Genomic DNA, 19721 nt, shown 5'->3' on the forward strand with positions numbered 1-19721 from the left:
TATTGGCTCTCAGTCTCTGTGCCAGGGGTTGCATATTGCCATGTTTACCACACCATGTAGGTAACTTAAGTGTGCCATGCAGCAGGCTGGTTTTTCCTTTTAAAACACTGCATTGGCCAAATGCAATGAGTCTGAGGCTACCAATTTGCAGTCTCTACATGGACTATACTTAATTCATCCAGCCAAGTTGTGATAATGGTGGGGTGGGCTGTACAAATTACCATCCAGCCAGATAAGTATCTAGTGTCTATGACATGCTTGGGGCTGCCAAATATAGAAATAATTAGTATAAATTAAATTAGGATTAAATTAAGATAAACATGCCATTGCCTTCAGAGAGTTCTCTCTGAGGCTGGGAGCTTCCCAGGAGCTGTCATTTATGGTGCAACTCCAGTTTGCTGGGGCTTCACCTGTGTTCGGGTGTCATCTAGGGCTCACCACAACCCTGCAAGGTGGGTACTGTGGATTTTGTTTTGCAGATGAGCAAACTTGTGGCTCAGACAAGTGATGTGATATGCTCAAGATGAATTAGCTAGGAAGTTGAGAGCTAGGCAGAATGCTAACCCAGAGCTCTGGGACTCAGCAGCATGGGTTTCCCATCACATCTTGCTGTCTACACGTATGGACAGACATGCACAAGTATGTATGTGTGGCAGATAGAAACAAAGAGTTTGGGAGCATGCAGGTGATAGTGAGGACTCTCACCTGATACTTAATGGAAAAGCTCCTTGAAGGAGGTGCCATATGAGCTAGACTTTGAAGAATGGGTAGGAGTTCACCTCTGGGGGAGACGGTCTGTATTAGGGGGAACAACGTGAGTAAAGTGGAATGTTTGCTGTGTCCAGGATGGTGGAGAGCAGCTGTTGTCCATGGGCCATGGTGTGTGCATTGCAACTGGAAAGACATGCCAGGGCTGTGTAGCAAAGGGCTTTGCATGCCTAGCTCAGGAGGTGGGGTGCAGGGATCCCCTGGAATGTGTCAGAGCCAGGGTAATCAGATTTGCCTTTCAGAAAGAGGGCTGGTGCCAGTGTTGGGAGGTGGATGGAAGGGAAGGCCAAACTCTTGTCCCAGTTAGGGGAGGTCATTATGCTTGTCCCAGCAGCAGGCCAGGGTTTGGAGTAGGGCAGGGATTTGGGAGAGGAGGTTTTAGACATGAGAGATGGATCACAGAATCAATAGGAGCGGCAGTAGGAATGCGTAGGGGGAAGAGGGAAGAGAAACAGATGGTGCTGAGATTTCTAAGCCCAGGGGCCCACATGGATGATGAGACCACTAATTAGCTCATCTGTTGGGCTCCATGAAGGCAGGGCTCCGCTCTGTTCACTGCTGTGTCCACAGTGCCTGGTGCTCAGCAAGTGTGTATAGACCATGAGGGATTCAATGACTGTTCATGGGAAGCTGAGCACCTTTTCTCTTTTGGTGGAGTTGGGGTGGAGGAGTGAGCAACACTCAGTGGTTATCCCATCGTCCACCCCTGGAGTCTTTTGAGGGAGGCAGCCTTTGAAGACCTGAGCTTTTAGTGACTTAAAGCATTGTGCTAAGTCAGGTGTCGGGGCTGTGGAGACATTGCTGAGGGCTGGAGGGGTGGGAAGGCTACATGGGGGATGCGGGGCGGTGAGCAGGAGGAGGAAGCAGAGAGCCCCTGACGGGGGTGGGGGGGGGGGGTCTGTGTGAGCTTTGGTGGGTGCACAGATGATCAGATCTGACCCAGGGGTATCTGGGCTGGTCAGGATGAAATCAACCTGGCTGGGAAGATGAAGCTGGATTCTTTGGGGTCTTGAATTCTGAGCACTGGAGATCTGAAAAAATATAGTTACTGAACTGAAGCACCTTATAAATTAGAGTCCTTTTAAGTGTGAGGTGGGACTTTAGCCGTGTCCACTAACCTGGCTGAGCCTCAGTTGTGACTTCTGTTAAATGGGAAGAGGAGTTAACTCTCCAAAGGAAGGAGAATCAGTTTAGATCTTCCTTCGTCTTTCCAGGTCTAAAAGTGATAAAGACTTACGTGTTTGCATCAGTAAGCAACGCTCTATAATACAACATGCTCTGACCTTCCCCAAAGAGTCTCTCTTTTAGTAAGATGTGCTTTAAAATGTTCAGTTTAGGAAACCAACCCTCTCAGTCCCTGGTTCTTGTAGTCATATTTGTTCTACATGTCCACCACCAGGAGTGCAAGGAGGTTCTTAGCTCCCGGACACCATCCGTCATTCTTAGCCAGAAGTCTGAGTTCCAAGAAGAGTCCCAGCTGTTTACCCATCTGCACCTGGCTGAAATGGAGAAGGTGTTTGAGGACGACATTCACTCTCCTGCAGGTAAAGCTGCACTGGAGGTTTAGTCTCTGTGGCTTCTGTGCAGCGGGTGACCCAGTACCCTGGGTGTGTGGGCGGTTTAGATGTGGCAAGTAGTTTTTCTCCTGGTGACTCCTTTAAAACTTTCTATTGTTATGTAAGTATCATAAGCATATTGGAGGCTATATCCTCCTTAGGAGGATACCCCTAATCCCAATACCCACATGTAACCACTACCATCATTTCAGTATATTTTCTTCCAAATGATTTCATATGTCTGATTTATTATCTATTGCTGCCTAACAATATTCCCACAAACTTAGTGGCTTGAACCAACACACATTTATTATATGACAGTTCCAGTAGGTGAGGAGTCTGGGCTCAGCTTCTCTGGCTCCTTTGCTTAGGGTCTCACTAGGCTGTAGTCACTGTGTCATTTGGGACTTGACTGGGGAAGGATCCGCTTCTGAGTGCACTCAGGTTGTTGGAAGACTTCAGTTCCTGGCAGCTGCGGGCTGATGGCTGCTGTTTCTTCTTGGCTATTGGCTGGAGACTGCTTTCAGCTCCTAGAGCTGCCCACAGTTCTTGGTCACACGGGACTCAGCAACATAGCTAATTTCAAGGCTCAAACTAGCTAGGGAAATGGAAACTCCAGCAAGATGTGGTGTGCTTCAATCTTATAATGTGATCATGTACACATAATTCCATATATCCTGTCACCTTTCCCATATTCTGTTGGTTAGAAGCAAGTCAGAATTTCTGCCACATTCAAGGGGAGGGGATCACAGAGGCGCTGAACACCACGAGATAGACACCACTGGGTTACCTTAAGTCACTGCCACAGTGTGGCATCTTGCTGCACTGATGGACAGTGACTGCATTGGGGTATGTATGGGTGGGGACTTGATAATATGGCTAAATGTAGTAATCACATTGTTTTTTCATGTGAAACCTTCACAAGAGTGTATATCAATAATACCTTAATAAAAAAGTAATTAAAAATAAAGATGCCAGAGTCACTACTTGTCTTCACTGTACTACACTGTCTTCCCCATGATGCCCCAGCCACACCATGTACTAATCCTAATACCCCTCAATCCCCTTCTCCCTCCCTCCGCACCCACCCTCTCACATCCCTCCCCTATCCCTCCCCTTTGGTAACTGCTAGTCCCTTTTTGGAGTCTGTGAGTCTGCTGCTGTTTTGTTCCTCCTTTGTTTCGCTTCCTTGTTATTCTCCACAAAGGAGGGAAATCATTTGTTACTTGTCTTTCTCTGCCTGGCTTATTTCACTGAGCATAATACCCTCTACCTCCATCCATGGTGTTGCAAATGGTAGGATTTGTTTTCTTCTTATGGCTGAACAGTATTCCATTGTGTATATGTACCACATCTTTATCCATTCATCTACTGATGGACACTTAGGATGCTTCCATATCTTGACTATCATAAAAAGTGCTGTAGTAAACATAGGGGTGCATATGTCTTTTTGAATCTGAGAACTTGGTTTCTTTGGGTAAATTCCTAGGAGTGGAATTCCTGGGTCAAATGGTATTTCTATTTTTAATTTTTTGAGGAACCTCCATATTGCTTTCCACAATGGTTGAACTGATTTAAATTCCCACCAGCAGCGTAGGAGGGTCTCCTTCCCCTGCATCTTCACCAGCATTTGTTGTTCCTTGTCTTTTTGATGTTGGCCATCCTAACTGGTGTGAGGTGTTATCTCACTGTGGTTTTAATTTGCATTTCCCTGATAAGTAGCAGTGTGGCACATCTTCTCATATGCCTGTTGGCCATCTAAATTTCTTCATTGGAGAAGTGTCTGTTCAGATCTTCTGCCCATTTTTTAATCAGTTGTTTGCTTTTTGGGTGTTGAGGCATGTGAGTTCTTTATATATTTTCGATGTTAACCCCTTGTCAGACATGTCATTTCTGAATATATTCTCCCATACTATAGAATGCCTTTTTGTTCTACTGATGGTGTCCTTTGCTGTACAGAAGATTGTCAGTTTGATGTAGTCCTATTTGTTCATTTTTGCTTTTGTTTCCCTTGCCCAAGGAGATGCATTCAGGAAAAAGTTGCTCATGTTTATATTCAAGACATTTTGGGTATGTTTTCTTCTAAGAGTTTTATGGTTTCATGACTTACATTCAGGTCTTTGGTCCATTTTGAATTTACTTTTGTGTATGGGGTTAGACAATAATCCAGTTTTATTCTCTTACATGTGGCTGTCCAGTTTTGCCAACACCAGTTGTTGAAGAGGCTGCCATTTCCCCATTGTATGTCCATGGCTTCTTTATCAAATATTAATTGACCATATATGTTTGGGTTTATATCTGGACTCTCTAGTCTGTTCTTTTGATCTATGGGTTTCTTCTTGTGCCAGTACCAAATTGTCTTGATAACTGTGGGTTTGTAGTAGAGTTTATAGTCAGGGAGCATAATCCCCCCCAGCTTTATTCTTCTTTCTTAGGGTTGCTTTGGCTATTCACGGTCTTTTGTGGTTCCATATGAATTTTATAACTGTTTGCTTTAGTTCACTGAAAAATGCCATTGGTATTTTGGTAGGGATTGCATTGAATCTGTAGATTGCTTTAGGCATGATGGCCATTTTGACAATATTAATTCTTCCTATCCATGAGCACGGGATGCATTTCCATTTATTGATATCTTCTTTAATGACTCTCATGAGTGTCCTGTAGTTTTCAGGGTATAGGTCTTTCACTTCCTTGGTTAGGATTATTCCTAGGTATTTTTTTAATGTAATTGTGAATGGGATTATTTTCTTGATTTGTGTTTCTGCAAGTTCATCATTAGTATATAGGAATGCAACAGATTTCTGTTTATTAATTTTGTATCGTGCAACATTGCTGAATTCAGTTATTCTAGTAGTTTTTGGGTGGATTCTTTCAGGTTTTCTACGTACAATATCATGTCATCTGCAAGCAGTGACAGTTTAACTTCTTCCCTATCATTCTGGATGCTTTTTATTTCTTTGTGTTGTCAGATTGCCATGGCTAGGACCTCCGGAGCTATGCTGAATAAAAGTGGGGAGAGTGGGCGTGCTTGCCTTGTTCACAATCTCAAATGAAAAGCTTGCGGCTTCTTGTTGTGAAGTGTCATGTTGGCTGTGGGTTTGTCATATATGGCCTATATTATGTTGAGGTAGTTGCCCTCTATACCCATTTTGTTGAGAGTTTTTATCATGAATGAATGTTGAATTTTGTTGAATGCTTTTTCTGCATTTATGGAAATGATCATGTGGTTTTGGTCCTTCTTTTTGTTGATGTGGTGGGTGATGTTGACGGATTTTCAAATATTGTACCATCCTTGCATTCCTGGAGTAAGTCCTACTTGATCATGAAGAATGATCTTTTTGATGTATTTTTGAATTTGATTTGGTAGTATTTTGTTGAGCATTTTTGCATGTATGTTAATCAGGGATATAGGTCTCCAGTGTTTTTTGTGTGTGCGATGTCTTTGCTTGGTTTTGGTATTAGTGTTGTTGGCCTCATAGAATGAGTTTGAAAGCATTCCCCCTCCTCTTCTTTTTTGGAAAACTTTAAGGAGGATAGGTATTAGGTCTTCAATAAATGTTTGATAAAATTCAGCATTGAAGCCATCTGGTCCAGGGATTTTGTTCTTAGGTAGTTTTTTGATTGCTAGTTGAATTTTGTTGCTGGTAATTGGTCTGTTCAGATTTTCTATTTCTTCCTGGGTCAGCTTTGGAAGATTGTATTGTTCTAGAAAGTTGTCCATTTCTCCTAGGTTATCCAGTTTGTTAGCATATAGTTTTTCATAGTATTCTCTAATAATTCTTTGTATTTCTGTGGTGTCTGTACTGATTTCCTTTCCTATTTCTGATACTGTTTGTGTGTGTAGACTCTCTTTTTTTCTTGATAAGTCTGGTGAGGGGTTTATCTATTTTGTTAATTTTTTTGAAGAACCAGCTGCTGCTTTCATTGATTCTTTCTATTGTTTTATTCTTCTCAATTTTATTTATTTCTGCTCTAATCTTTATTATGTCCCTCCTTCTACTGACTTTGGGCCTCATTTCTTCTTCTTTTTCTAGTTGCATTAATTGTGAGTTTAGACTGTTCTTCTTTCCTGAGGTAAGCCTGTATTGCAATATCCTTCCCTCTTAGCACAGTCTTCACTGTATCCCACAGATTTTTGTGGTGTTGAGTTATTGTTGTCGTTTGTCTCCACATATTGCTTGATCTCTGTTTTTATTTGGTCATCGATCCATTCATTATTTAGGAGCATGCTGTTAAGCCTTCATGTGTTTGTGGGCTTTTCTGTTTTCTTTGTGTAATTTATTTCTAGTTTCATACCTTTGTGGTCTGAGAAGCTGTTTGGTACAATTTCAATCTCTTTGAATTTACTGAGGGTCTTTTTGTGGCCTACTATATGATCTATTCTTGAAAATGTTCCATGTGCATTTGAGAAGAATGTGTATTCTGCTGCTATTGGATGGGATGTTCTGTAGATGTGTGTTAGGTGCATCTGTTCTGATGTGTTTTTCACTGCCTCTGTGTCTTATTTCCTGTCTGGTTGATCTGTCCTTTGGAGTGAATGGTGTGTTGAAGTCTCCTAAAGTGATTGTACTGCATTCTATTTCCCCCTTTAATTCTGTTAGTATTTGTTTCACATATGTAGGTACTCTTGTGTTTGGTGCATAGGTATTTATAATGGTTATATCCTCTTGTTGGACTGACCCCTTTATCATTATGTAATGTCCTTCTTTGTCTCTTGTTACTTTCTTTGTTTTGAAGTCTATTTGTCTGATACAAGTACTGCAACTCCTGATTTTTTCTCCCTATTAGTTGCATGAAATATCTTTTCCCATCCCTTCACTTTTAATCTGTGTATGTCTTTGGGTTTGAAGTGAGTCTCTTGTAGGCAGCATATAGACAGGTCCTGTATCTTTATCCATTCATTGACTCTATGTCTTTTGATTGGTGCATTCAGACCACTTACATTTAGGGTGATTATCAAGAGGTATGCGCTTACTGCCATTGTAGGCTTTAGATCTGTGGTTACCAAAGGTTCAAGGGTGACTTCCTTACTGTTTAACAGTCCAAGTTAAATCACTTAGTATGCTATTACAAACACAATCTAAAGGTTCTTTTTTTTTTCCTCCTTTTTCTTCCTCCTCCATTCTTTATATATTAGGTATCATATTCTGTATTCTTTGTCTATCCATTGACCATCTTTGGGGGTAGTTGATTTGATTTTGCATCGGCTTAGTAATTAATTGGCCTACTTTCTTTACAGTGGTTTTATTTACTCTGGTTTTATTTTCTTTACTCTGTTGACAGCTATTTAGCCATAGGAATACTTCCATCTATAGCAGTCCCTCCAAAATACACTGTAGAGATGGTTTATGGGAGGTAAATTCTCTCAGCTTTTGCTATCTGGAAATTGTTTAATCCCTCCTTCAAATTTAAATGATAATCTTTCCAGGTAGAGTATTCTTGTTTTGAGGCCCTTCTGCTTCATTGCATTAAATACATCATGTCGCTCCCTTCTGGCCAGTAAGGTTTCTGTTGAGAAGTCTGGTGATAGCCTGATGGGTTTTCCTTTGTATGTGATCTTTTTTCTCTCTTTGGCTGGTTTTAATCCTCTGTCTTTACCATTTATCTTTGCCATTTTAATTATAATATGTCTTCTTGTTGTGTTTCTTGGGTCCCTTGTTTTGGGAGATCTGTGCACCTCCATGGCCTGAGAGACTGTCTCCTTCCCCAGATTGGGGAAGTTTTCAGCAATTACCTCCTCAAAGACACTTTCTATCCCCTTTCTCTCTTCTTCTTCTGGAACCCCTATAATACAAATAGTATTCCGTTTGGATTGGTCACACAGTTCTCTCAATATTCTTTTACTCTTAGAGATCCTTTTTTCTTTCTGTGCCTCAGCTTGTTTGTATTCCTCTCCTCTAATTTCTAATTCATTTATCATCTCCTCCACCATATCTAATCTGCTCTTAAAACTTTGCATTGTATGTTTCATGTCTAATACTGTGTTCCATAATGATTGGATCTCCAACCAGAATTCCTCCCTGAGTTCTTGAATATTTTTCTGTACCTCCATGAGCATGTTAATGATTTTTATTTTGAAATCCCTTTCAGGCAGATTCATGAGGCTGATTTCATTTTAATCTTTCTCAGGGGTTGTATTCATATTCATAATTTTACTTTGAACCAGGTTCCTGGTTGCTTTGGCATTTCATATTTGTATTTGGCGCCCTCTAGTGCTCAGAAGCTGTACTCTCTGTAGCTGCTCAGCCCCTGAAGCAATGTTGGGGGTTATAGGGGAGTGTTATTGATGCCTGCAGGGAGGAAAGAGATGTTTCCTGCTTCCTGGCTGCTGTGCCTGTCTCCACTGCCCGAACACTGGGCCGAGCACACAGGTATAAGCCTCTATGCTTTGCATTTGTAGTTGCTGTAGACAGGGCTTTCCTCTGGTCGGCCTAATGCCAGGGTACGGTTTGTCGGTTTGGGAGCCAGGTGGTGCTGGCCGGGAGAAAGGTGCAGTAGGCTGCTTATCGCGGAGCTGTGGGTTCATGGAGCTGTGCAGCCAGCCAGGGAGCTGGAGTTCCTGAAGATCGTGAAAGTTCCCAACCTGCTGATCAGAGTGATCCTGGAAAATTTTGTCTACCTGTCCTTTCTCCTGAGCTAAGCTCTGTGTCATCCTTGACCCTTTAGCAGCCCTCTTGCTGTTAGGAAGTCTCTCAGACTGCCCACCTTTCTTTTGTCCCAGAGCTGCCAGATATGGATCCCTGCTTTCCACAAGTGGCTGGAATCTCAGTGTCTCCAGGAATTCTGCCTGTCTTAGCTTTCCAACCCCCTAATCACGAGAGCACCATGAAAACACCATGAAATGTAGGTTTGTGCTCCCAGAGCAGATGTCCAGAGTTAGGTGTTCAGCAGTCCCAGGCCTCCACTCCCTCCCTGCTCCATTTCTCTTCCTCCCTGCCTGAGAGCTGGGGTGGGGGAAGGGCCTGGGTCCTGCCAGGCCACAGCTTTGGTATGTTACCCAGTTCTGTGAGATTCATTCTTTTCTCCAGGTGTTTGTAGTTTGGCGCAGTCCTCTTTCCTGTTGCTTTTTCAGGATTAGTTGTATTAGTTATATTTTCGTATTATATGCGGTTTTAGGAGGAAGCCTCTGTCTCGCCTCGCACGCCACCATTTTTTCAGCTGGTGGTCCAGATGTTTCTTGATTCTGTCCAGCCTCACCAGTGGAACCGTTCAAGTAAACAAAGGTATCAATCAGGCTGTGCTCTGCCACATCCTGCCTCCCCTCCTGCAAAAAGCCTGAGCCCTCCAGGAGAGGGCAGTGGCCTCCAGGGCTGCCCCTCCCTCCCTGCAAGATGAAGCCAGAGATGTGCTGTAGTCAATTTGCTTTATACAACAGGTCAGAGGCTCTTCCCAGGAGGAGCCAAAGTCTCCATCTGGGTAAGGTGTCAGTGGTAGGGGCAAGGGACGTAGGCTAGTTCCTGCCGATGTCGATGTTGTTTTCTAAACACCTGTGTTTTCTCTCAGGCTCCTCAGGGCTTTGATCCTGTACCAATGGAAAAAGACCTCATCAGCGCATGGCTTCTACCAGAAAGTGCTTCTCTGTGAGCCCTAAGCTGTGGAGGGCCAGGCCAACAGAACACTGGGTGCTTCAACAGGACTTCCCAGGCTGAGTTCCTTGGGAGGCAGGAGGCCCAGGAAGGTATTTTTACCTGGCTTTCCTGTGGTTTGGGAAAAGTTCTGCCAGAAATGGCTAGTCGCTGAGCTCTGCTGCCTACCTGCAAATCTTGGTCTTGTGTGACTGCCAGTGAGGTCAGATCTTTCTCCTGCTTCTGATCCTGTTCTTTCTCAGAGGGGAAGGGATCGCACCCTGTTAGGCAGGAAAATAGATGTGAGTGGGATGGAAAAAGAATAAGGCCAGGAAAAAGCCCATTAAAAGAGACCCAGAGTTAACTAGTGGAAGCTCAGAAAAGCCGTGGAGCAGCTTGGCCTGGAATGTTTGAATATTCCCCAGAGAAAGGAGGGTACCTCAGCAGAGCCCATGGCTTTATTGTGTTAATCATACAGGCCCAGCTTATATTTTTAACTTTACCTATATACTCTTTTTCCCTAATGAAGTAGTTTGCAATCTGCCCAATTAATAATGACAAGCAAGCCCAGCATAAACAACACAGTAACAGGCAGGAAGGATTCCACCTTAAAAATAAGATTGGGTTTTAATACCCAGGACATTAAGAAGATTCTTAACTTACACTTTAGCAAACAGACAATAACTCAGCCCACCTTGGGGGCCGGGCAGGCAGTCTTGATATGCTCCCAGCCAAGAAATGCCGGGCTCCCAGGGAGAAATCAGAGCAGGAAGTTCCTCGTGCTACATTAGTTCTAAGTATTCAAAGACCACCTAACAGGTCTGTACCCCCAGCCCTTAGTCACATTCCTGAAGAATCCTTAAAAGGGGGAACCCCAAACTTTCAGGGCACTCCTCTCCCTGAGGTCACCCGCACTTTCTAAGTGCGTAACCTTTTCACTGTAAACTCTCTCTTTTGAACCTTGCAGGGTGCTGCTCTCTCTCTCTGAGTCACCTGCTCTTTTTGTCTAAGTAACTTTAAATAAATCTTTTCCTCTGCTTCACTACTGTGTCTCTGCCTTTCAATTGCTTGTCACGGTGGGGACAAGGATGAGGAAAATACACAATGCCTCCCCCCCAACATTGCCACTGCAGCAGATTCTAGGAAGAACAGAAAACGTGAATTTTGGTATCTCAAATGTGATGGTATTGGTGCTCTAGAAGACTTATGTGCCAGGGATTCAGGTGTCAGCAAATATGACTCATCTGTACCACAGGTTCTTAAAGTATTCATTGCTCAAAATCAGGGAAAGGCTCTTTATTTCTACCCTTCACAGATCATAAGACAGACAACAGGGGATAAAACTTGGCCTAGCAGGGGTTAAATGTGTGGACACTAAAGAAAATCCAATCATCTAAACCCAAGCACAGCTGAGAGCAGCTAAGGAATGGGCTGCAAGCCAGCAGCCCTCTGACTACCAAAACGAGGCGGCCTTCTCCAGCTTTAAGGATGGCAGGCCCTTCCCTACAATTCCCTCCTGATGAGAGGGTTCTGAAGCCGTCAGGCCTGCACCAGCTCAGGTGTGCTAAGCCAGAGCAGGTTCAACCATTTCAGTGACTGGCTGGCATGCTGCTTTCCCCTAAGCAGAGGCTGATGGCACTGTGTGCTCCCCAGAAAGCTGTCCCACTCGCCTGGAAAAGAAGGTAGGCCCAGGGAGTTTGCCAACTTCCCCAAGCTCCCCAGCAGCAGGTTAGTGCTTGGGGCTGGGAGGGAGGCTGAGGAAGCAGCAGTCCCCGCAGCAGGCAGGATGAGATTAGACGGTGGAGGGCCAGGAGGGTTCGCACTCTCAGAGTTTGAGGCAGTTTCCAAGGAAGAAAGAGAGAAAGGCTTGTCCTCCCTGGTGGGAGAATTCTTTCCAGGGGCCTCGCAGGGCACGGGGAGGCTCAGGGACTCAGGGGAACTCGTGTAGAAATGCTTCCTCTCAATGTCAGTGCTCACTGTGCTCGGAGTCCACTGAGAACCCACGAGCTGGATTTCTCAGAGGAGAAAGACCAAAATATAACCAAAGGGAACCGTCTCTGGAGTGTGAAATTAACCCTTATTCCTTACCAGTCTTATCCTTGAAGACGGTCTTCAGCCACTCTGTCTGAACTTGCTCATACTCTTCGACTGTGATGGTATAGCCGAGCATGGGAGCTTCAGGCTACCAAGAGGAAAAGGAGAAGCCGAGCCAGTCAGAAGGCAGTGAAAGAAACCTGCACTGACCCTTCCATTCCTGGGACTCAGGGGAGCCAGGCTGGGGTGGGCAGGGGCGGGTGGACAGACCATACCATGATAAGTGGGATCCCTCGCCTGGACGGCACCAGTTGGAATTTGCGTCTACGTGGCCGCGAGCTGCTGGGTGGAGAATCCCTGGAGTTGGCCTTCCCAGATGTGGTTGTAGCTGCAAATAAAATATCAGACTTACTTTCTTCTCTTCTCTTTGTCTTTCCAGCCTAGTTTTTAATACTGAACTTTCACTAGGTGTCTCTGAGATTCTATCTTCCATGGTTTGGGCTCTTGGATGGTGTTGGCAAGATTATTTCTAACAGTCAAGAAGCCATGAGGTGGTAATCGCTCCAAATGTGTGCACATGGTTGCTTACTGGACAGAAATTGCCTGGACTGCACAGATTACCCCACCTAGGCTTACCTTACCCTGAACCCCCCATGTGGCCTGGGTTATGCTATATGAGTCTAGGCCACCTTTCTCCCTTACCAGACCGTAAAGCCCGAAGGAGAGGAACATCTGTCTCTGTAATTACCATGCCCCACACAAATCAAGGCTTAGTACATGTTTCTGGTGGGTTGTAGTCCATGCGCCCTCCATACACACTACCGCCAACACATGCCATGCGTTCGTCAACTTACCCTGTTCTCCCTGGGACCCCTTCTCACTTCCCAAGGGATCTGAGGAGCCAGAGTTAGGAGGAAGCTCCTGTTTTCTGTAGGAGGAAGAGGCACAATTAAGTTTAGAAAAGTGCTGGATAATGTCTTATACCCTCCTAACTACCAACTGGCCAAAGTCTAGAACAACCATGACTAAGATCTCAGTGTGTCAAGACAACAAATAAAATAAATCAAAGAGAATTCCTAAAGAAATGAAGGGAGGCAGTTGAGAGAAGCCACAGAGACACCTTTGTCTTAAAACAAGCACAAAACAATCTCCAGGACCTTCCATACAACCTGCCAAATGTCTGAGAGTTGTAGTCACAGCTCTCTCTCTAAGAAAGGGGCATTCTAGTCGGGCACCTAGAGGGTCAGCTGGGGTCTAGAATGTGAAGCCTGCTGCCCACCCCCATCAGTCACTCTGCTCACTCCGTCCCATGCGGCCCTTCCCCTTACACCCCAGCCCCTCACGCTGAAGATGAGGGGGAGCAGAGGCAGGTGTGGTAGGTATGTGATGACTGCAAGAGACGAGAGCGATTCAGGGCGGCAATGTCGCTGCCCTTTGGATGTGAAGTGCTTTGATTCTCCAAATTGGAGTCTCAGAAAGCCTGAGAGCCAAGTGAATTCCCCTCCTTTCCTACCCTCTCATTAATCCACAGAGCAAATCAGCGATTACCTCATTTTCTTTGCTGGCCTCTCTATTGTCTTCATGTAGCACGAGTTGGGGATGGAGAAGGGTGAGGCACTGGAACCTCTTCTCTTACAGAGCTAAAAGCCAAACACAAGTCACGTGACTGACCCTATGTAATAACTTAGGAGCTGACCTTCAACATAATTCTGTGGCTCTAACCCATCACTGTATATAAAGTCTCCTGTCCAAGTGACTAAAAAACATTTCTTTGTGAAGAGGGGCTTCTGGAAAGTGAGTCAATTGCCAGTATTAACTATGGGTTATAAAGTCAGAGAAAGTAATGGAATGCTAATAAATGGCGGAGGAATGAGCGTGCTTTCTGCATATCCTGGAGAGTGGAACGTCATACTCAGTGGCGGCTGAGAGCGAGCTCTGATGCATACAAGGTCATGCCGTATTAGTCCATGGACATGATAAAGGGAAACTCAGAAACTCTTCCAGTGAAAATAAACCAGTAAGCTAGTTTGGTCTTGCTTTCATTAAATTTTCAGTTTTATTTTATTAAATTTTAAAAATATGCTATTGTGACACTTGTGACTTTTGCAATATCTATGGTATTTACTGTCATATGATAATTATCCATACAGCCATCCATCCGTGACTAGCCAGCGTTCAGGATAATCCAGTTCAACAATTATGGGAAAAGTGTTTTCTCTCTACCTCATAGACTGTGCATACACATACAACACAGATGTGATAAAAGATTTACATTTGGAAGTGTAACAAAGAAAAGGACTGTAACAAAACAGACAAGCTGTTAGATAAGGTTGGGTAGGGAGAGACTGTACCAGAGAGAGAAGACAGAAAGCTGACAGGTGGTTACGTAAAACTAGGAACCTTTCTGTATAAAAATATTGTCACATGTGAAAGAGACTTTACTATACACCTTTTGTGCCATTTGAATTTTCAACCATACTAATGTTTCCATAAACTATGAAAAAAATAGGAAACCAAAACAAAAACAAAACCATAAGCAACATTAAAAGGCAGGTCTTTTCCATTAAACTGATGAATTAATATCCGTACCATGTTAAAATGGAGTCTCAACGTTCCATATGAATATAATGAAGGTGTCAAATGAGAAGTGGACAAGGAATACACAACAAGGCAACTCATAAAAACAATCTATGTCTCTGGCAGTTAGCTCTGCATTGGAATTCTATTTTTATTTGCCTAGTTCCTGCTTCATAAGGATTCAAACTATACCTTCAAACTCTACAAAGAATCTGAAGATAAGTATCGTGGTTCCATCATCAAGAAATTTACAATCTGGAAAAGAGACAGGACAGGACACAAAATGATGACAGCAACCAAAGATAAAGAAGGTCTCTGGCCAGGAGCCTAAGAAAAGATTATGCAGAGTTCAGTTAGAAGAATCAGTGGATGAAGGTGGTATCTGAGATGGTCCTTCATGATTTGACTTAAAAAAAAAACACTTGGAGACAGACAAACTTTATAGGCTTGCAGTGGGATGGGTAGTCATTCTGGACAGAGAACAGAACATGGAAAGGTCAGGATGCAGGGAAGTATCAGTATTAGGTGCTCTTAGGAACCATTTTGATTTGCCTTAATTATGGGGTACATATAAAGGGATAAGAAGTTAGAAATGCAAGCTTGAGGTTAGACAATTTAAGGCCATTATAAATATTTCTGCCTTGGAAAACAGTATGTCCTGTTAAGACAAATGGAGACACCAATGCCACACACAGAGAAGTCAGAGGACTGTTCACTTTCTCTGTTACATAATTAGTACCAGTTTGATGCTGGTACTAATTTACATAATCAGTACCAGTTTAATGCTGGTAATGATTTACAATGGCAAAGCTAGAACTTCTAATTTGCACAGCTTAGATTTGGGTGTTTACCAGTGTTCCTCCGAAAAATCAAATTAAGTCAAGTAGCTATGCTACCAGTCCAAATATGAGGGCTGCCATCTGGGCTGATCGCACTGTGTTCACTATTCACCGCCCGTTCTTCCCATGAGGCATCGTGTAAAGAAGGTTCATATATAGTCTCTGCTTCCTGACACCTGCTTCTGAGAACTTACATTTTCAAACATCACACATCTGTAGGGGGCTGCTAACTACTCACAACAGAATATCCAAAAGCTGTCAGTGTCAGTGAGTGTACATCTTGCAGTAGGCCACAGGCTCCACTGGTAATGGGAACTTTACAACAAAATGTGGCAAAGGCCTAGTACAGTGTTCTAGACCAACCGCCTGCTGAGGGCAAGCAGCAAATGCTGAAGAAGATGAGGAGCACATCTGTTCGGAGGCATGGCAGTGTGAAAGAGCTGCTAAAGCACTGAGACACTGTGGAGGCAAGACAGAGAAGAGAAGCCCGGAGACGAGCCTACATTTGGGTCTGCATTTTCCCCCAGGTGACCGCCATTTCCAGTTAATTCAAATTAAGATAAACTAATGAACATTTCTAGAATAAGAAAAAACAAAACCTATATTTAAAACCCAAGTTTAAAGGCATCTATACAATAAATACCTCATGATTTTCAATGAATAACCTTTTAAATAAAATGATAATGTACATTATGCTACTGATTAAAGTGAAGATAATTTACAATTATGAGTCCTTCTTTATTTTCTCTATGACTGAAATTCAATCCTATGAGGACAATGTAATTTTGTTGTGATACAAAAGTACATCATAATAATTTAAACATAACAATTGCTCAAGACTGAAGTTACACTATGTGAAAACATGCATAATTTCAAAGCATTATAATTAGATTAAAAGCCAAGAAGGGCACATCTCAAAAATATAAAACAACCTGTTAAAAAGTTTAAGATTATTGTTACCTTGCCTGCTTGTTAGGCCACCATACATAGCATTGTATAATGTTAAGTCTGAAGCTCTGAGTGTAAATTAAGTTCCCTGAAATTAAAGGACTGTACTTATTTAAAATTATAGTAATAGGTGGCACTTCTTGAATGTTTACTATGGACAATGCAAACTCTTGAACACTTTATATGTACTACCTCACAACTACCTTATGAAGTAGGTCAGAATCATTATTTCCACAAGTGTACAGTCTTACATTCAGATTTTTTATTACATATATTAATTACATACCTTGAATGCTCAAAAGAAAAAGAGAGAGTATAAGAGACATGTGAACCAAATGCAATGAGTTGATTTTTGGTCCCTGATTCAAAGTAACTATAATAAGATAGGGTAATAAGGGCAAATTGGAGTGATAATAACTAACATTAAGTCATAATTATTCAGAGGAATAAAGGTATTGTGGTTATTAATGTTCAAAAAATTAAAAAATACACTGAAGTACCTACAGGTGAAACAACATGTTTGTACTTTAAAACACAAGAGCAAAACCAACCTGGGGTGGGAGTGTTGACGGAACAGGACTGACAAAACAGTTAACTGCTGGAGCTACATGGAGGTTCATTATGATATTTTCCCTTCCTTTTGTGTATGTATGACATTTGAAGTGAAATTGTAAGGAGGAGCAATGACTATGTATCTCATAGTTCTGTTGTGATCACTGATTGAGGAAATGTATGTACAGTGCTCAGCAGAGGGCCTAGTGCAGAATAAAGACTTCGTACTGTTGTCCTCTGCATTGCCATAACTGCCTGGCTGGGGCCTTCATCTCCTACATTTGTCACTTATCATTAACATGTCATTTATATTACTCTAAGAGCCTTCTGTATAGATGAAAACTTATGTCAAATTCTTTCTCCTCTCAAAAACCTCCTCAGCACATGCATTATTTTTTTCAAGCTTCTATATATTGGGTGCCCACTTACTGACAAGCACTGTAATGGGTGCTTTTCAAACATTACCTTCAGTCTTTATAACAGTCCTTTAGAGATGAGAAAAAGAGAGTTCAAGTCATTTACCTGCCCAAGAGTCTATAGCTACTAAGTGCCAAAGCCAAGATTTGAACCCAAGTCATTCTGGTAGCAAAACTTGATCTGTTCTCCAGTCTACACTACATCCTTTCTAAAAAGAATTATAACCACTTATTTTAAAAACTTTCATTAAATTCCCAGTGCCTATAGGATTAATTTATGACCCAATGCAATCCAGACTCAATCTACCTTTTTAATCAAATTAGTACCAGTTTTTGAATTATTCATCCTTTGTCCATCTATCTATAATAATGATTGTGTCTTGTATTCAGGTTTCCACATAAGCATTCTGGGCTTTCTAGTTTGTTCCACTGGTCTATAGCGATCATTCAAGGGTTGGTAACTGCTGTTGCCTTAGAGGTGATCTCAGCATCTGACAGAAGGCGGCTAGTAAACACTGCATAATCAACTAATAAATGCAAAGAACCCACTTCTTCCACACCACCAGGTGAATGTACCTGAGAGATCCCTCCAGTCGAGCTGTGGTCGCTGGGAATGGCATTGTGACTGCGACCAGACATAGGGATGCCACGTGTGTAGGGGTGGAATCTCTTATTTAGGCGGCCATGTGAGCTCTGGACATTGCGGCCACTCTTCAGAGGCCCAGGCCTAAAAGGGAAATGAAAGGGAAAAACACAGATGTGCTACTGAAGGGCAACAACATTGTTTTAAGGCTTTATCCCATGGTCACAAAATCGTTCTAATGTAATGAAAAAGGATAATGTTAATTTTACTGTTAATTCAGCTAAACCTGTCTCACAAAGTCAGAAAGGGAAAGCTAAGTATTTTAAAAATTAAACATATGATTCTACTTATGTGTAGTCTGGGAAATGCACACAAATCTATAGTGACAGAATGGGGACCAATGGATGCCTGGCAGCAGGGGCAGGGTGAGAGGGAGGTTTTAAGGCTTCACCGAGGGGCACGGGGAAACTTCTGGCAGGAGTGGTGATGTTCATTATCTTGACTGTGCTGATGGTTTCACGGGTGTGAAATTAGACAAAATAGTTATTGTGGCAAGTTCCTCAAAATGTTCCTCTCTGATTTCACAGAGGAAAATGTATAGGACAATAATTCTGATAAGGATACATATCAAAATTTATCAGATTGTACACTTTAAAGAGGCACAGTATTTTATGTCCATTGTACCTCAATAAAGCTGTCAAAAAAAATTAGGAGGAACCAACCACTTTTTCTAAGATTCAAACTGAAACAGAAATTTCCTAAACATCTTTCCTGTGAACTAGCCATTCAACCTTTGTGACAGCGCAGACAGCTCACTATCTCTGGCTGATGAATGTCAACCAGAGACCAGTTTATTCCTACACTGGGTGAAAACATACTTCCTCCTTCACCTACTTCACCTATGGATCCCATCTGGAGCCAAACCGGGCCAATTGTCCTCCTTTCCTGTGACAGCCCTTCAGACTTTGGCAGACCATTGTCCTTCCCTCCCTCACTTCCTTACGCCCCTCAGGTTTTTCTCCTCTGGGCCAGTACTTATGTACCTTTAGAACCCCCTTGCCCACCACCACCACCCCGTGACATCTTGAGCTGCTTCCCTCTCTCCCAGTGAATTTCGCTCTGTGTCTGCCTCGTCTTGCAGGGCAGCACAGCCCACCAACAGTGCTCCACGGACCACGGGACTAAGGCATTCGAGCACTACCACTGACCTGCCTCTTCCCCGTCTTTGTTCTCCTATCAGCACAGAGTAGGAGCATGTTAAGCTTTCTTGGCAGCCATGACATTGTGCTGACCCAAATTCAAGATGTAAGTTACCCCAAGTCTTTTCACAAACATTTGCAGCCTCTTTCTCTCCCAGCCAATTCTTCCTCAAGTATAATTAAGCTCAAATGCAGAAATCTAACATTTTTCTTAAATTTTGTACTGTTGCATGTTATCCATTGCACAAACCTTGTGATATTTTTGTTACATACTTGGTTATTCAATGTATCTACAAACCCTCTTAGCCTTAGCATATTTTATGCATATTAATGAAAAATAGTAAAAGGAATTAGACAAAGTAGTTATTGTGGCAAGTCACTCAAAATGTTCCTCTCTGATTTGAAGGAGGAAAATTTACAGGACAATAACTCTGATAATGACCTTTTTTCAAATAGGAAATCCCACCCAGATGGATTCTCACTTACTTAGGCACAAAAGGAGTACGGACTCCTTTGGTCAGCACGGGCGTAAAAGCTGACCTCACACTGCTGTCTTGGCACCTGTGACAAATCACAAACCCTCAGTTAGATGATACGACTTTCTCTTTAAAGCCTACTCTCATATTCCTGAGATCTTACACTCTTTCTATGGAACATAGGTTCATGCTAGACAAGAAAAGATTG

At 42.8% G+C, this 19721-nt stretch overlaps 3 protein-coding genes across 20 annotated transcripts in view; 1 reads left to right on the plus strand and 2 right to left on the minus strand.

Annotated features, from left to right (window-relative positions):
- Positions 1-10931, plus strand: part of LOC140849506 (uncharacterized) — a 139641-nt gene extending 128710 nt beyond the window's left edge. For 7 of the 17 annotated variants that reach the window (XR_012131420.1, XR_012131418.1, XR_012131422.1 and 4 more), the window contains 3 exons: positions 2168-2312; positions 9441-9547; positions 9828-10931. Coding sequence is in view for 6 of the 17 variants with exons in the window: in XM_073236793.1 (XP_073092894.1) it covers positions 2168-2312; positions 6359-6398; positions 9441-9547; positions 9828-9844 (309 nt within the window). In the remaining 11 variants the exon portion in view is untranslated. The other 10 variants (XM_073236793.1, XM_073236791.1, XM_073236796.1 and 7 more) reach the window with 6 other exon arrangements.
- Positions 1-19721, minus strand: part of LOC140849515 (syntenin-2-like) — a 137805-nt gene that overhangs the window by 33642 nt on the left and 84442 nt on the right. The gene's annotated exons all lie outside the window — the stretch shown is intronic.
- LOC140849513 (nuclear envelope pore membrane protein POM 121-like) lies at positions 11429-19597 on the minus strand. Its single transcript, XM_073236811.1, has 6 exons — positions 19524-19597; positions 17832-17982; positions 13472-13563; positions 12778-12851; positions 12199-12311; positions 11429-12071 (listed from the first exon to the last, which is right to left on the minus strand). Exons 2-6 carry the CDS (start codon positions 17892-17894, stop codon positions 11967-11969), a joined length of 447 nt encoding a protein of 148 aa, XP_073092912.1. The 5' UTR covers positions 17895-17982; positions 19524-19597; the 3' UTR covers positions 11429-11966.

The sequence above is a fragment of the Manis javanica genome, chromosome 5, assembly GCF_040802235.1.
Source record: "Manis javanica isolate MJ-LG chromosome 5, MJ_LKY, whole genome shotgun sequence".
Lineage (NCBI taxonomy): Eukaryota > Metazoa > Chordata > Mammalia > Pholidota > Manidae > Manis > Manis javanica.

Bases quoted from the DNA above. Each gene is read 5' to 3' on its own strand.
- LOC140849513 (XM_073236811.1), bottom strand. From the start codon at position 17,894: ATGTCTGGTCGCAGTCACAATGCCATTCCCAGCGACCACAGCTCGACT. The intron at 12,852-13,471 runs GTAATCGCTGAT...TTCCTCCTACAG, and splicing joins AGGCCAGCAAAGAAAATGAG to AAAACAGGAGCTTCCTCCTA. The intron at 12,312-12,777 runs GTAAGTTGACGA...TTTTATTTGCAG, and splicing joins GGGGTCCCAGGGAGAACAGG to CTACAACCACATCTGGGAAG.